This window comes from Lineus longissimus, chromosome 13 (genome assembly GCF_910592395.1).
Source record: "Lineus longissimus chromosome 13, tnLinLong1.2, whole genome shotgun sequence".
NCBI lineage: Eukaryota > Metazoa > Nemertea > Pilidiophora > Heteronemertea > Lineidae > Lineus > Lineus longissimus.
The window spans coordinates 6,497,221-6,515,635 of NC_088320.1; the positions used below are offsets into that span (position 1 = coordinate 6,497,221).

Here is an 18,415-nt window from a genome sequence, read left to right on the forward strand (position 1 = left end):
CGTGTAATTATGAACACAGGTCAAAGTAATTACCCCAACGGCCTGAAAGCAAGAGCTTATTAAAATGATTCAACAGTGAATGGTTTCGGAAACCTATAATTTCAAACGGAAAGAGCAATGGTTGGACAATGGTTTCTTTGGATAGGACCTAGGAAGACATACTAGGCCTGACTGTGGCCCTGGAGGGCATCGGTGGGAATCAGTAGGTGGTCAGGCGTGCAGCCGAGAAAATTCGGTCAGACAAACCAGTGGGATATTCCGGACGCCCAAAGTGTGAACGCGAGTGATAGTTAACATTGCACCTGCCGAGGAAATGTCTTAATAATGACTTAACGAAAGTGTTAATTGGTGTTCATAGGCCTATTTTGTGGAGGATGAGCTTGTAGAACGCAGTGCAGAGCTGGACTTAGAACAGACTGGTTGGAAAAACGTGTCCGATTTTGAGTTGAATCAGGTAGGCGTATTCCCTACAATAGTTGGGAGCTTGACTGTCCCTATTCGATTGCACATTTCGTACATGCTAAGGCAAGCATTTCTCCTACATGTTTGCCAGTTTTGAGGCCGTTGTCGGGAACATGGTACAAACATGAGATGACCAATCTTGATATCTTACTTGCTGTTGCGGCAAAGGGCACTTCGTTGCGGTATCAAACACTTGATTAGTCTGTGTGTGAAATACCAGGGCACTGATGAGCGACATTTGCACACTTAACTCGGATTTGTTTTCTCGGTCAAGGAGCAAAGTGGGCCAAAAGTGATTCTACCCGCATTAGGGCGGCATGCTACGGGCATTTGAAGGACCTGGGCTCATTGTAAGGACACGATTCTACCTCATCATTCTGCTGGTTCAAGCATTTTCTAAGAGGCAAAGACATGTAACGTTTGGTCACTATGTAAAATGTGTTCGTTTATTTCTAATCTGCTGTATCAATTTATATATCAATTTACGAAGTTAAGTTTTTTGGCGGAGTCGGTGTTCAGAAGTGGAGTTATTGATAAATCTTTCAGTCGGGTAGGTGCTCCTTTCAGCTCTACACGATTGGCTTAAGAAGCGGAAAATTGGTATCATTTTACACGACACTTGCTCTGATTCTTCCGGAGAAGTACTTCGCAAACTGATCTTCGATTTGTTAGTGGTACCAGTCCGCTGTTCTGCCTTGCTAATCGCGCTGATAGGCCTTTTGTTCTAATGTCCATGCTTTATTCTTTTCATTGCAGGCACCGAGAAGTATAAAAAGGGAATTCTGTCGTGCAACACGTAAAAAGCTGACGTTCTAAACACATATCGGTTACGCAGAACACACGAATTTATGACGTGGCAGACACTTTTAAGCGCCTCATCTCAATGACAGAAGGTTCATGCACATCATCGGAAAGAACTGATTGGAATCCTTGGAAAAAATAATTCAAAACTGGTGATTCAGAGGTTGTAAGTCATTCCGGACGATGGAGAAATATCGGATTACTATTCGTCAAAGGATTTAATTACAATGCATTATTCATAAACACTGATTCAACGTACATGCATTTGTGTTGTTGTTGTCGTTGATGCTCTGGTCGTTTTCGTCCTAGCCGCCGAACACTCCTAAAGTTGGACACAATGATGTAAAGTTGCTGAGGAGAATGACGAGGAAGGAGTTTGTGTTACAAAAGGATATAAGTATGTTAAAGTGGAGAAAGATGGGAACCGCAATCGTCAAACCAGACCGACCATCTAGACACAGTAAGTACACTTTCTTATACTCATTTTTTTCCTGAAGCAACTCCTCGCGAAAGTTTAGCAGTCATTTCATAGGAACAAATGCAAGGACTGGTAGATTCAGGGTTCAATAAATTTTTCTCTCGTGTTATTTGGGCATTTGGGGAATATGGCGTCGTAGACAATATTAATGAACAGCTTTTGCATTGTTGATGCCATCCCCGAGATCTCGGGTGGTGCTCATTCCAATTCTTTCTCTCACCCGGGCACTCGGGCCGAGCTCTGCCTAGTTGGCTGATTGCTTAGCCTTGGCCACGTTGAAGGCTATATCATAGTACAACCATTGTGATGAATATCAATATTTCATTTTGCAATGCCAATGATTCATGACACTGCTTCGTGTTCGTGCTAAGCTCATTCCAGATGGTCGGTGAAATTTGATGACGATTCGAAAATCTCTTGACCTCCTTATACTGACTTTTTGAGGCGTTGGGCCCTGATTATTTTGAATTAAGACTGAGGGCGTCGCATGAAATCGATTTCCGAATAGAAAGTATTCAATTCTTCCACTAGTTCTTAAACAGGCGAGCTCAGGCGTGCGTTCCCAGATATTATGCGGGATCTCAACAGCATCTTGTAATCCTCATTCGGTGACTACCTTCTCGATCTTGCGAGTTTTGCTGGCTTTCTGCTTACATATCATGCGGGAATCTCAACAGAATCAGCCCGGCCTAACCATCTGATGATCTCTGTGCAGAGCGATGCCTTTATTACAACTTCCTGGCCCGAATCACGCTACATGATCGTATGAACAAACGTTTGGAAGTGGGCCTGTTATTTATGCAAAGTTATTTTGCACGTTACTAGACTTCAGGAATGTATTAATATTACGTTTATGGACTGGATACGCCAATATTAATCTTATAACAATGTTGAATTCCTTGGATTATGCCTAAACACACATTTTGCTGTTAAAAAAAGTTCGATTTGGGTTGTTAATACCGCACTATCGATTGGAACGAAAACATGATAAGAATATTAGAAGGGGAAAAACACTATAAATTTGAATACATAGTCAGAATCAGCCAAGAAAGAGGTTTTGTGTACATGCAGTAGTACGGGTTGTCCTTTGGCATGTGTCGTTGTATCAGAGGTTGGCCGTCACAGTCGATACAAGCATTTCTCTACTTGGCCTACCCAGAGTGATTTTTCCCCCTGGCCTACCCTATGAGGGAATTTACCGCAAAAATAGATGGGGAAACAATTTTACATAGCTGGACATGCCCAGGTTCCCTCTTTGTGCAAAGATAAACCTGTCCCGAGCAAGACGCCGAAAATATCTTTGCCCCAGCAACCAGCAGTTGGCGGTAAGCTTCCTCCAGACGACCACAGCCAGTCCTCGAATATGCATCCATGTGGGACCCTCCCTTTGCGATGTGTTCCAGTCCATTTTATTTCACAAATGAAATTAACCTAGCACGAATGGAAGAACTATGAACTGACTAATAGAATTTCATTCGCTGGGAGATTCCCATCAGAGGAAATCATTTGTTTACCAATTCAACTCAACTATGGAATTTAAAAGGGTCACAAACCCACATGCCCTCCCTTCCACCATATTAGATAAATATAATTCGCCCCTGAAGTCAATCAAATAGGAGAAGAAATTCCATCCCAAAGAAAAGGGCAACTTAAAGTTCCCATGCTTGATTTGACTTGAACATGACCTTGACCTTGACCTTGCCTCTTGGATGGATCCGTTGATACCTGATCGCTCGAGAGGGCGAAACTCGTCAATTGTAAAATATCACGAATGAGATGTCTAAATCCGTGGAAATATAGGCTTGAATAGGACCAAGTGGTTAAATGATCATGTATGGCATTGTATGGCATGGTCATGGGGCATTGTGATGTGCCTAATTGGCCGTGACACTCTCGATGCTTTGATATTCACCCGTGTGTACCAATCATGCTTATCAAATTCCTGATCTGTAATCGGAGCTCCAATAGGTTCGTGTATGTTTCAATGCAAAGCGAATTGGTAAACATGTGGTCGGGCGATTTTGATATTTTCGAGGTACAATCTAAACTCTCGAAGGTTTCGTTACCAGCAAAAATGCATACTCACGCTGGGTAGAGGTATTGGTTCACCTTAAAATAGTACGTGGTTACCTCGAGTGGAAATGACTACACCATTGTAAACCGATGGGTTTCGATTATTGTAGTCCTCCCACAGCAGATCTTTGGATCGTTTTTAAAATACAGCCACTTTGGTTGAGTGCAGTCTGGGAACGATACAAGGGCTGTTGTGGAAGGATGTGTTATGGTCCTTGGAACCGGATACACGTCTTTCCCTGCGCTATATTTTTGCTACATGTAACTAGCCACCGCATCAGTCACCAGGGTTGATTAAATATCTAACCGTCCATGCCCCGACGAACTGAAACAGCACTAGTCACACCAAAATCTCTTGCTCCATCATTGCTCAATATCTTTTTGTAAAGTTGTTCTGTGTAATATGTCTACCGCCATCAGAGTGAATCATGTTATCTTCCTGCCTTTCCAAATCACACAACCCTTGCACGCTACCCAACTACATCGGACGCAGCGGGGCGATTCGCCAACGCTTTCGGATCGCTAATTGATAACAGCGTTTTGCATTGATTGCCACAATTGAGGTGATTTGTGATAAATAAGAGTTGGACTTTCCGATAATTATGCTGTTAACACTTGACTTACCATCCGAATCATATAACTGTTATGCTCTACGTCGCGCAGTGCATGCTACAAAAGGATAACTCATCCTCACGGCAGGGCTGATTTAGCAGATCCATTCAGTTTGTTTACGGCAAGACCATCTGTCCTCTGGAGCAAAACAGGAAATAGCCTCATAGATCTTTGCTCTCACCAGACTGCGAAATTGTTGTGGCCAAAGATTGAACCATTTTCGATAGTGCAGTTCTTTGCAATTGCAGTCATACGTCATGCATGAAAAACAACAACAATGTCTTCTGAGTAGAACTTACGAGTCAGTCTGAAATACTCAGTCGACTGTTTATTTAAGTGTGTCGATATGTGTATACACGTACATCATACGTATTTGCTTTCTTCTTCTTTTTCTTCAGCGTTCACTCTGCACTTGGAGGGAATTTTCTCCAGGGAGTATTCCTCCTCCTAGGCGGGATGAGCGTTTTTGCTTTCACTACGAGCATTTTTCGAAACCAATCCTTTATAGTGTTACACTTGTTTGGCATTTTCGCCTATTTGCTCCAAAATTATCAGTCTTGGTTAAATTTCATTACGTTTCAAAGTAAAGAATGCATTTGTTTGCTGTTGATATTTGTAACATTTAACATTTTTATCTAAATGTTGCAAAACCGATTGTTATAACTGCAAACATGTTGCCATATTTAGACTCTAATTCCGGCGACTTGTTGAAAAATCTCTTGGTCTGTTTGCAATTCCATTTTTGGAACATGGCTACGGCGTATTTTGCTGGTCTCTGCGATACAGAAGCCTTATACTCACGGTCGGCTGGTACTGTTTGGACGAACTCTCTACCTCGGCCTCGCCAGTGACGTAGGAAAGCCGGAAGATGACCCCAGGCTTGGCATTTTTGGAAATCTACTCACTCTAATATTTGGTATAATGTATTTTAAGAAGCTCATTGCTTTGGGCAATACTTTAATGGCCAGAATGAAAGCTCGCGTGAAGGAATTCGTATGCACGTTAATAGTGACATTACACGCAATGTATGGGCAGTAATTTGCGGGGAAAGTATTTTCGAAAGCCATCACCCGAAGTTATCGCGTAGGCACACGCTTTGTATTTTTCGCCACCCTTTAAAGTGCTGTGTGTGTATCGAAGAGCATTTTTCCTCCAGAAGTCCAGCTTTGATGATTATATACTGTCAAGATCTTTATCTTCTGATGTAACTAGTTATGCTTTAAAACATACAACAAAATAGACTTGTGCCTAGGTAGGCGCACACAGACCAGATTATCTCGGCAAAGGCCCAATTCTAACCCGTGGTTTCAAGCTTAGGACGATTCCAGTGGTGTCAAATGGATTCCCCCAAGGCATCTATCAACACACTTACATATCAGAAAACCCCATGCTCAGTAATCAAGCATTTCAGAAAAGACATCCCCCGTCTTATCATTAACCAAATTATACTTTATTTTTCCACAATCATTACGCCTCGTGAGCAAAATGAATTGGTAAGCGGATTTTATGGACATAAGGCCATCCTTTTGATTTTAATCCCGTGAGGAATGTCCCCTGTCCGCATGGTAATAGTATGTTGTCTGTCTGGACAGTTGGACATTTTTTGTCTGTCGATGTCATTGAAGATGTTCCCTCAGTCAATAATAAAAGGTAGGATCCTTAAATTGACCCTTAAACCCCTTAACGACGTAACCAATGCAATAGAAGTACCCTTCTTGAACAAGTTGCTGGGACCATGGTCATGGCTTCGGCCTTTTTTTCAATGTCAGTACGTGCCTGCTGTCCGTTGGCCTCCTGCAAAACTGAAATCTTGGAGTGAATCAAACTTGACCAAAGGGTCCTACATCTTCTCAGTTGTACCCCTCTTTTACAGCTAGTTTGCTTGCAACGTGGTAACCTTTAGAAAATTCACCAGAGTTCTAGGATTAAACCCCAATCTGACCACATTTGAACAACAAGGGACCTTGACTGAGGAATCATTCTCGAAACTGATGAAACACGTTGCTCTATAACTTGTCTATCCTCGAACATTTTCTCAAATGTAGTAAATAGGTTATGTTAGCTTAATGGTTGAATTGACTAGACTTATCTTCAGGCTATGATGACTATCTATTTAACTGCCATATTCTTGGAATGTCGACAACTATGTTCAAGTACTAGCTGAACCCTAGACTACCCTCATATGTCAACAAAATCACACGTCTTTGCGTAAATTTCGTCACCATATCGAATATTTTCATTTGGCTTAAGTAACTAAAATGAACTGCTCGAAATAACAAGCATTAAATATACTAGCCTTCGGTCGTTGTACCCGAAGACAATAAGAAAATTCCCCTGAAAAATCCTTATTTCAATTTTCAACACGGCAAGAATAACACATATTGTCGATTCAAAGGCATGTTTATGAGAGGGCTTACAAAGGCCTATACACGGAGTCCCAATCGTATTACTCGGCAAGAATGGTGGTAATGAACCTACCAATTTCATTTATTTTACTACTTATATATTTTGCCTTGGCCATGGGAAAATTTAAAAAATCATAATTCGGGCATAAAGAATTACACACTTGAAACGAGTAAGGTAAAGTCACCTGATACAATAAAAGCCCCATTACAATTACAGCCCCAACAGTGTAGAAAACAGCAGTACACGTTAATGCACACGGATGCATCCTTTTGCAGAATATATCCGGTATCCATAGATCAGCTTCACCTTATATTATATCGAGGGTAGATTGTGTCATGCGATTACTTTCCCCGTCCAGCAACCTTCCTATGACGATATCAATATCCATATCTTTAGGAACGTGGTCAAGCTTACTATCTTTTTGAATAAAACGTTATCATGATGTTTTTGCAGGGCGAGGGTCCCAGGCCTCCACCGTCTCAACAGAGGATCAAGACGAATACGAAGATTACCCAGACTCCAAAGATACAGAGGAGTGTGGCTCAAAGGTCGGCAACGAAAGCGCTGGAAGTACTGCTAGTCACGAAAGTCATGAAAGTCATGGACGCCACGAAAGTCATGAGAGTGCTGGTAATGAGAGTCATGAGAGTATTGGTAATGAAAGTCATGAGAGCACTGGTACAAACGAGAGCGCTGGTAGCAATGAAGGCACGGGGAGTATCCTGAGCACAGACGGCAGCGAGCCAAAGAAGCTGCCCAAGAGAACTAAAAGGGTTTCTTTTGAAGGTAAGCACTTTTTAGATTTAGCTTAGATTAAGAGAACCTTTAGAAGGAGAATAACTGAGAAAGCTCGGATGGCTGGTCACTCCAAACACGATGTTGCACTCGACGTGAGATACCGTACCGTTCTTTCATTGGTTTAGTATCTTTTATTGAGATATGAGCATTATAGTCCGACGCAAACCATCTAAAATGCCAGTATTTTGATCGTTGTTTTACCGCGCTTTTTAACGGATGTGAAAAGGTTTCACTGGCCCCCAGCCGACGATAGGATACGAGTGACAAATCTGATTATATTGCTGCCCAAAACCTTTCAGTTTTATTGCACCATTTTCCCTTTTTAAATCGCTGCTAATTTGCTTTTATGGCCCTCTTCAATCCCTTCGACACTTGTTTGAATGACTGGATTTCTTGAAATTTGTTTTGTGGTCCGTCCCGTGACAATTCACTCAGCACCTCAACGACAATTAAAGAAAGCGAATTGAATTGTTGCTGATAACATTGGATAACTTCAACTTGTCTAATCCTGTCTCCCCTTCCGTCGGTCCCTCAAGGCAGGAATCCTCATTAAGGCCTCAACTCAATCAAAAGCATTGTCGAGACCTTAACCGAAAGGAAATCTCCAATTCGTAAAATTCGGCAACCGATTCACTTTCTTTGTTGGAGTTCATTGCTTACCAACGGTCGGTTCGTTTTCCAAAGGGATCTCGATTGGAATCATATGATGGCCCGTTGGTTGTGTAATCGGCTGAAAAGCTAAGGTGTCGTCAGGGCGGGCAACAGTTTGTCATTTGGTGCCGAAAATAACATGTGATGTTGGACATGTTGATCGCAGTCTTCCGGTGGCACGAAAATGGCATGAGCCAATTTCGACGAATATCACCCAAAAGTGAAATTTCGCCGGCTGTGTTCCTGTTACCAAAGCCAAGCCGAGAACAGTAATCATTGCTGTATAGAAAGACATTACTTTGCATTGCTGAGTTGCATGGAAAGAGATAAAGTGGTGTTTAATTTATAATATCCGTCTGTCCCAGATTGGTCTTTGGCCTGTGGGCGATGCACGAGGTACAAATATCTGATTATTTCATAACTATTCAAAGACACAGTGAGGTTGCAAAACAGGTGTTCTTTATGAAATAAACCTGATTTCAAATAAAGTGATAGGTGACTCTCCTAGATTGAACAGGTTGACCGATACCTGAACTGTCCGAGGGAAAACCCTTTGTTCCCGGTTTATTGCTTGTGATGGAGCCCAAGGGGTACCGACCCGCCCCGCCCCTTCACCACTTGTGCTTCCTCTGTGGCGATGACGGTTGGCGTATCCGCAGAGTCTGTTTGAGAATAACTTTTAATCGATTAGTAATACGTGCATAATAAACAGCATGACACAGCTACTGGCATTGTCAGCAAACCTTTGCTGCTGAAAGGAAGGGTTCAAATGAAAGCCACTATTGTCAAAAGCAATAGTTCACCTGAAAAACAGATAATATATGAACCTAAATCTAGTCAGAGATAGGTGTTTGTAAGCTAGTTCATATAAGGTAAACTGGTACACTTGCAGCCTCTACAGAGAGCTTGTAGTACTCAGCAATGCACACTGAGGATATAGTTGTATGGGGCTATAATTGTTCCATCTTACCTTAAGCTTTAACACATTCTTCTTTATAAAAACAAATAGAACTCACGCATACAGTTATCGTGAACACATTTTATTCTGTAAAGAAAACTGGAATTCAACTTTCGGAAATCATTCTTTTTTGCAAACAAGTTTAGCTAAAGTATGAACAGGTGTACGGCCAACAAACAACGGTTGAAACGGTAACATTGCCAGTCTGTGTGTTGACGAAAACTCCGTCACCTCGACAGAAACCTCGTAACATTTCGTAAAAATTGACAGATTTCCTGCTTTAATTGTCCACATGTCACATTTTATTGATGTTACACTGACGACAAGTGTTTTTAAAGGATTTCATTTCTGGAAATTTGGGATGTAATGTTGATACTTTACTTGGGACCCTCAAAAGATATTTGCATAACCCTGGTTTTGAGCGGGTCTATGGCAAGTTTAAGTACCCTAAATCCATTTATTTTATAGTTGAATTTATGAATCTTGTCCCAAGTTCATGTTCCGTTACTGACAAGGTATCTTCTTAGAAATAATGTGACCTGATTTTAGCCCTTCGGTATGAACAACCGAATCAATCGTCCAATATCTTAATAGCATAAAAAGAGTTATCACTTCACTCATTGCATGTCGAGCTACTCCCCAATATGGACCGAATTCCATATTCCTCTTTTTGAGTCATATTGTCTGACTGAACAATATTTCATTCGTTGCAAAAGGAAATGGGAAAAATATGATTGGTTCGTTTTCAAACTACGAAGTGGCTTTATATGTTATTTGTTGCTGCAATCAGTCTGGGAATTTGATAGTATTCATATCCAGTTCAAGTCATTCATCGGTTTATTCAATGGCAAAGAGGCAAAAGTTATTCATGACATTGACATATCCATCCATTTAACAAATAGAGTGGATTTTGCGGGGGTTTTTTTTGGCTCAAATTTAATTTCCTTACCAAATGGCAAAATGATTCGCGATTTTATTAGTCCAGAAAATTGGCTTTGAACTGTAACATCGAAAATGGTCTATTTTGAAAAAATGATACGCCACTAACTAGTGTTCACATGGGCATTTCTGAGCCCTGTTAGGCGAGAACGCCCCGGAGATTTCTTTGCATGTATGGCGGCAGGCATGCATGCATGCATCTTCTTTTTTTTTCTTTCCTTTTTTTAAATGTAGGTAAAAATCCTAATGGTCAAAATCTGAAGGTCAAAATCCTAACGGTAAAAATCCTAACTGTAACAATCCTAACCATATTCGGAGATTTTTTGGAAAATTTTGCGATTTTTGGAAATATTTTGGCTATTTTTTATCCATTTTGGAATGTGTTTGTTCAACTTTTTTTTTCTGAAATTTTCTTTGATAAAAAATGCATTACTTATTTGAAGGCCTAGTGGAGTTTTCGTCTGTTAGTGTTAGGTTCTAGAGGCAAATGACCACAAGATCGAAAAGAAAATGTTCGTGTTGGAAATGAAAAAGTCGAGAAAAAACCAACTTTATGGGGCTGAAATGTAAGGAATTTTGGTTAAATTGGTTTAAAAATTAGTTTTTTTGAGAATGGGTAAAAATGCTTAAATTTGGGATTTTAAACCGTTGGGGTTTTTACTGTTAGTATTTTTACCTTTTTAATTTTTTAACATTCGAATTTTTACCGTTGGGATTTTTACCATTAGGATTTTTAACGCGTACCCTTTTTTCGTTGTCTCTCATTAAAAAATATACTTCGCTCAATCTCTTAAGAATAAACGGTTGAAGAAAAAAGTGGGCCCACCCACAAATGTTTTCTTCCATTCATATCGTGTGTAAGAGCAAAGTTTTACTAATAATCGACATGATTATTCTTTGAATTGCTGCAAATATCTAGTGTAGCTTGAATGAATAATTCCATTAGTTTAAGTCTGGTAGTAGGCGGAGGGCCTTGGGGCTAAATAAACTACAGAATATATGATCAATGAGGGCTTGAAATAAAACTTCATGTACTTCTCAAACATGCAGTTTTCCAGATTACATTTACTCCAATATAAGATTTTTTAAACTTTGATATTTTTTTATCACTTTTTCCGTGCGCAAGAGACCGTAGACCTCCCAAATACCCAGATGAGGAGGGGGGGGGGAGATGATGCATCAAATCAAATCGCCCAAGCCCGGGGGGCCATTCTTTCAGGTATACCATAGCATATGCTTTACCTGATTTAAATTTGACCTTAACGATGTGTTTTTTGTATCTCTAGGAATGCGAGGTACGATTAGGCCTACGATCATGAATAATTTGAATATTTTTATTGATTCATGTTTATATGGCTAAGAGCAACATGGATTAAATCGTGAGTTACATACTAAAGCTTACCTTGGCATATTGATGTTACAGTGCTCATAGGCCTACCTCCCGAAGTGCATAGAAATAGTTAAAATAGGATAAAAATTCTTCACAGAATTATCAGGTTTTTTGAAAATTATCGAGTACGAGCACATGCACTGCCATATGCTCCAACCATAAACATTATCAGACCCTACTGAGCTCAATTTGGGGCTTATTGACCAACACAAAAATTATAAATGGAGGTTAAAAAGGTATATTTGGCCGATCTCACGAACATACTGAGGAAGCAAACTAGCTTCTGAAGCCCACAGTCCCCGGACGGTGTACCGGTTGGATGTTTGACACAGCCTCAAAGTACTGATCAACTTAAAGCTAATTCTAGATTAGAAGAACCCAGTTACATGTACACGTAATTTGATTTGTGGGTTACCCAGTCATACGATCAGGAGACAGATCAAGGCTTTTGTCACTGATGTATGAATGCATTTTTCAACGCAGATTCTGTCCGATAAAGAGAAAGCGTCCCGCCCTCCCATGAGACATTTGCCCCTCTCAACCACCAAGAAAATACTTGAAAAACGTGACCTATTTCCTAGTTGCAAAATCGAAATTGAAAACACTCGTGTCGCCGCCTAGAATGGCTTATTCGAACCAGAACCACTTCTAATTTGCTTATTCATGAGGCACACCCACTGACGCCTGGCGGATTAAAAGAAAAAGTGTCGACAAGTTATCCGTCCAGTGCTGCCCACTGGAATTGCTGAAAGAACTAAAATCCTCGCACTGTTGACAGTGGTCATGAACAGGTAAATTACCGGAAAATTTAGTATAAACGAATGATAATATTGCAAAATTGTGTACAATTATTGCTCTTCTTACGTTTCATTGAACAAACAAAAAAATCCGCAATTACAAAATATCACAAGAATCTCAAAAGTCAATGAAGTCGGCTACTCATTAATGAACATACATGTACATGCTCGATAAGAAGACGCTGAGAATCATCAGTACGTGTACATGTACATGTAATTCGGATTTTTAATAACCGTCTATCAAACAATGATGATTTGTTGGGTTTCCTATGGCGCTGTCGAAAAATAGCAGTTTGGAAAACAACACCGCCATCTTGATCAAAGTAGGTCTACATACATCGGGATGATGCGCAATTATTATTTTAATAATTGATTAGACGTTTACCGGATTATAAAACTATTTGTTTTATTTCTCTGTTTGTGTTTTACTATCAAGAGCTGAGCACGCCAGTTGGGGGCCAAAACAGTTTTGTCAAATCGTCAAAGACCAAAGTAGGCCTATCGTTCAAGACCGCCCGTTCCAACCCGTTGACACCTAATTACAAACAGGAAAGTTTACTCTTAGGAATGGAGCGGTACTCATTAGGCTCTAGTTATAGTTGACGTTCCCGTACTGCGAAAAGCATTGCGCAAAAGTACGAAATCATCTGTCATATACACATACCGCAAATAAGGCCACCTAAATATTTTGCAAGAGAACAATCATACGGCTTTGTCGAATCAAACGAGATTCCTGAAGCATTCACAAAGAACTTATTCGATATTTTTCACGCTGAATAACTCGAGACTGCACAGACAACCCACAGTGTTTTTATTGTCAAATTGGATCACGTTAGACTGAAAACACAAAGGAATTCACGCAGTGAAACCCATTTGTTATTCAAATATTTCACGGAGGATCGATTAAGCCGCCATGTTTTGGTCATGTGACCGACTGTGCAGAAATGGAGTCGCATAGAATGGACACGGAGCGCTATTCGAGATTAATGTTGTGATCTATCTCCTCGTGATATTTTGCCTTTTTTACCCAAAATGGCACAGTCAGTGGATAGGGGCCGTGTATTTACTGACTGGGACGGCATGATGGCGGAATTATTCGATATAGGTAAGACGTCTTGATTGATAAATTCCCCCAAAGTTGTCCAACTCTTTTTCCATGACGGACCTTCTCTACTAAATGCCATTACAATGGACTGATCCTTCTGTGTGGTTATACAGTTGTAGCTAGAATGAGGTATGCAGAATACAAATTGATATACCAAAGTCGTAATTTTCGGCGGTTTTGAAAAACATGTCATTCATAAGTCATATTTGCTCTACAGATTATGTTATCTAAATCTTATTTCGAATAATTCCGGTGACAAATGGTTATGATTAGAAGGTGGTTTTGTTTTGGAACTGCGGTGTTCAAGCTTGGAGGCTAACTGTTTCGTATGTTGCAATTCCTGATAAAATTTAAGACTGAACATGGACGAACTATATTTATCTATAAAACTTCCTTGGGCTGAACATCTAGCCTTTGAGGCAACCTGTCTTCAGCATACTGGTCAACAACATCCTGTATTTTTTCCCCTAGTGGATATTTCACCATGATCGGTTACATTTTATTTTCCCTATTTTTCGCGCTATTAGGGCTCATTTTATACCACGATATATCTGCGCGGGCGATGCTTTTTGCACGGGAAGAGCATAATCAATTGTCCGTAAATGGTTTTGAAAGGTATATAATTAATGGTTTGAAATATCATTCCTGCAAGTGGCCTAATTCTGTCGATATAAAGAAAAATAAATTCAACACACTTTAATAAAAAAATAAGAAATATTTATCTGAAAAGTATGTATCGTGAGATAATGATACTCAAAAAGTGTGTTATCAGTTTGAATAGACAGTGTGTCTGTGCACACACTTAAGCAATAGAAGTACATACATGTATATAAACTTAGTCAATTCTTTCACTCAAGTAATACGGCCAACCGCAGAGAAACTCCGTATAATGTCATTAACAAGTGGAGACATAAGACAGATGAAGCATCATTACACTAACCATATACTATAGAATATATCATGGTATTGGGTATATTCTCAGACGTCCACAGCATGGATGCAGTAATATATCTAATTACACATTTGCATCGAATCTAATTGCGTGTCAAGTCCATGTGACAGAATGCTGTCTGGCCAGAGTAAAAACGATATCCTGAGAACACGGTGGAAGCTGAAATCAGACTATCATGGTCCGGGCTGTATTGACCATATCCACGGTCCCCCTCCTACGTTCTATTTCGTTTCCGACCAATCCTCTATTAGCTTCTATCATAGACCTTAATATTAGCTCCGTGGTTGTGTCAAGTCTATCCTCCAGAGCATTAAATATTACAGGTTCTGTTTATCGTTTTCGCATGAATATCTTGCATCACAGTCGCGTGTTCGTGATACAATGTCCTCTCAGAGTAAAATCAATCTGCAGTCTACTTATTGCTGATGGCTGAGAGCTATACACGACATGAATTCGTAATTGGCTGTTTTTGAGTAAATATCTTCGAGGGGGATATAAATCCTGGTACTCTTTTCGCATTATTCGCATTGGCAAGACGCTTCTAGTTAAAGAAGAACCTCTGTCATTGAAATTGTTAAGGCACTCAGTTCGTTAGCAAAGTCAACCAGAAGGACTACGGCTAATTAATCTTAACTTCCTTAAAAGTGAAAGAAATAACTCAATCAATATCATTCATCACTTAACGTGTTGCTTACAGCAGTATTTATTCATAAATTATCCGTTATTTTCGACAACTAAGTTTCACTTTCGTCTCTATTTGCCCACCTCGTAACGAGTGTTTGTATAATAATCAGCCATGTTGTTAAAACGTTAACCAATTAAGCGCATTTACGGTGCCTAATTAGTAAACTCTTGGCGTCTCAGCTTGATTTTAATGCACCATAAGAAGATAATTTGTCCCCTTAATTATTATTGATACGCTTTGGTGACCGGTTGCTTGATTTTGACTGATGGTCACATTGTGTTGACAGACCCGTTCGGACACAATTGTTGTTAAGGGAATTGTGAAAAATAGTGATCCTGATAAAAGTAGCAAGATATTCCTCCCAAAAGCGCCACGAGGTCTGATTTTGTTTTCGGTTTTGAGCTGCGTAAACCCATGAATATGTTGCTGTCGTAGCCAGGTTGTTGTGAAAGTACTTACGAAATAGACGGACTGTTGTTTTGGGGAATGCAAAAATGCTAATCTTCGATGAAAGAAGTTCTCACGAAATCGGCATAGAATATGATTTTGGAAACGTTTTAGTTGTTTTTATTCTTAACATAGTTATTGATTAGGTATGTCTGTGTCATTCAAACCCGACCAACGCCACGCAACTTTGCACAACAGACCCTCTTTTTTGCCCGGCAAAACCGAGGGAGGGCCAAGAGACTCCATGTGATGATGATAATGATGACATCCAATGACAATAATGATGACATATGTGATGATAGAAATGGTGACATGTGTGATGGCGATAATGATGACGTGTCTGATGATGTTAATAATAACATGAGGGATGTTTCAGTAAACAACAAAAAAGAAAACGAAATAGAATGTACTTTTCGCCATAACTATACGTATATCGGTATACAATAAACTGATCAAGGTATATTTGGCGTTGAGTCTCAATTAGTACATTCTTGTAAATAATGCACGCCTACTTCATCGATTTCTAATTGTGTGGCCTGTTGTGATGTAACCAAATACAATGTACCTCACTAATTGGGAAATGGAAGTTGTTTAACACACTGCGTACGCGTATATGTCGTTCTGCAAGATAACCATCAGTGCAATAACCAATGAAATCACGGACCTTGTATGGCTGTAGCAACTGATCGAATGTAGAATGTTTGTGACAATCGTCATCTATTCAATTGTTCTATGAAGGAAACCTTTACTGGCAATTCAAATGATAATTTATCTATACCCTGTTAGTGTTGTTTTCGTTCTCTCGATATAACAGATATGTGACTCGCTCTACCAAAACTAGGCGCTTGTCGCATCTGAACTTGACAGGTTGATACGGACTTGTTGTTCATTTCCCTATTGTAGACATTTTGTGAAATGTGACCAAATCAGTTTGTAATAGATTTCACAAAAGGTCTACAATAGGGAAATGAACAACAAGTCCGTATCAACCTGTCGAGTTCAGATGCGACAAGCGCCTAGTTTTGGTAGAGCGAGTCACATATTCTTATTTAAGACAAGTTTGCCACACCAGAACAGACGGACTGATTTATTAAGTATTGTCATAACATTCATAAGGTCTACCAATCATGTATGTACAAAGTTCAACAAAGTTCCAGGTGATAGATCGACATGTGGTGATTATAGGTCATTCAGAGGTGTTGGCAGATGCTACCAAACTCAGCATGGTTCGCCGTAGCCATGGTCGTAGTCTGGTCATTGGGGTCCTATGGCGCCAAAATCGTGACATCAGGCCAAGCTGGATGATGTTGCCTTAAATAATGAATTAGAATATCATATAACTTGCCGTTTAAACATTGTTTTCTTTATTGAACGCCGTACTTATCCATATTCTGTTCTTTTTGTTTGGGGGTGGATGGGGGTCGTTCCTACCTGGCAGTGTTACCCAACTCATTACATTGGAAGGCTGGAAAATAATGACTGTTCTAAATGATTCCTTTTATCAAAACATAAATTCCTCGTCAGTCTATTACAAAGAAACGATAGTTGAGGTATGAGGGATTAAAGAACACGTTACACTAGACGGTTTCTGTTTACTAACACACGGCTTATTGAAATCAACCCATTCTTCCAAGCACACAGCAATCAGGTCCCGTTAGTTACAGGTGTACTTTAATTGATTGTCAGATTTATCTTTCTGGTAATGTTAGCTAAGCACCGTCATCTCCAGGCCTTCCGTTACGACCCCATGACACCTACCCTTTTGGGTACCAACAGCTCCCCGTTTCCTGTCGAGTCTTTTTATTCTTTTTAATAGACAGGAAGTTAGGTTCGTTATAAACACTGATCTATGTGCAAAAGATCCGTGTCATTAACGAATAATTCATTTGAATAAGCAGATAAGGAACGGAACGTTTCATTTCCTTGACATTGCATCCATAGTGATGTCTTATAGTCCCACAGAGGCATAGTTGCTGAAATGGTAATAAAGAAACAAGGGAGGTGTGTGTGTGAGTGCCAAGTGAGCGTTGATTTCCTTTTGAAATATCAAGCTGAATATTTTTGGGAAGGAGTGAAAGAAAATTAAAATCGTTTAAATCCGTCCAGAACTACAAAATGCACTTAGTATTTTGTGTAAACATACCATTAGGATACGTAACTTATTAAACTAGGTTGCCATTAGTTTAAAAATGGACACTCAGACACCCTACTATTCTCTTTAAGAATAAATTTCTAACCCCCTGCAGGATTTCCTGCATTTCAAAACTTTAGGAAACAAAGCCTGTCTAAATTGTTACGCTCTTGATCCCTCAAATGCGCACTAATCTGTTAACGCTTCTAAATTGTCAATAAAAAGCCACCTCATTATTTAGGGATGATAGAATCTGGTGAATTTGTTTACTTTGATGGTAGCGCTAAGTTTGTCTTTGAGGTAATTTTTTGACTTGTTCCCCACGAGTGGATAATAGGGGTCATCCTCTAGGGACCAAGACTTCAAAACTTTAATGCCTCTGGACGCACTACAGGAAGGAGTACAAGTAAGAAAATAAATTCGGCTGTACAACAGAGAAAATATTTGATATGTTTGATCTGTCCTTTTACATAAAAAGACCCCCAAGCAATATATCCCCCCACCCCAAGCTCTCGGGGTCCCCAAACCATTGTTAGGAAGGTTTTGCATCCATTTCGAAGAGCTTATACTAACGAGTAGGTTACGTTCCTGATATCGTAATCACTGTGCATGTACAGTGAAATGTATAGAGTGGTTTATTTGAAATGCCTTATTTTTAACAAGAATTGGAGAAAACCCCAGTATAGGTTGTAAGCTGGTCTCAAATAAAACTCAGCTGATCATAAAAAAG

The 18,415-nt window shown here is 39.8% G+C and overlaps 1 protein-coding gene across 2 annotated transcripts in view; it reads left to right on the forward strand.

The window, feature by feature from the left end:
- The first annotated feature begins 1,218 nt into the window (after nucleotides 1-1,218).
- LOC135497782 (F-box/LRR-repeat protein 7-like) overlaps nucleotides 1,219-18,415 on the forward strand; it is a 32,163-nt gene continuing 14,966 nt past the window's right edge. The window contains exons 1-2 of one of the 2 annotated variants that reach the window (XM_064787671.1): nucleotides 1,219-1,723; nucleotides 7,286-7,618. In XM_064787671.1, coding sequence (XP_064643741.1) covers nucleotides 1,624-1,723; nucleotides 7,286-7,618 — 433 coding nt within the window. In that variant the 5' untranslated portion in view covers nucleotides 1,219-1,623. Of the gene's footprint in view, nucleotides 1,724-7,285; nucleotides 7,619-13,310; nucleotides 13,471-18,415 lie in introns of those variants that run through there. The other variant, XM_064787672.1, reaches the window with a different exon arrangement.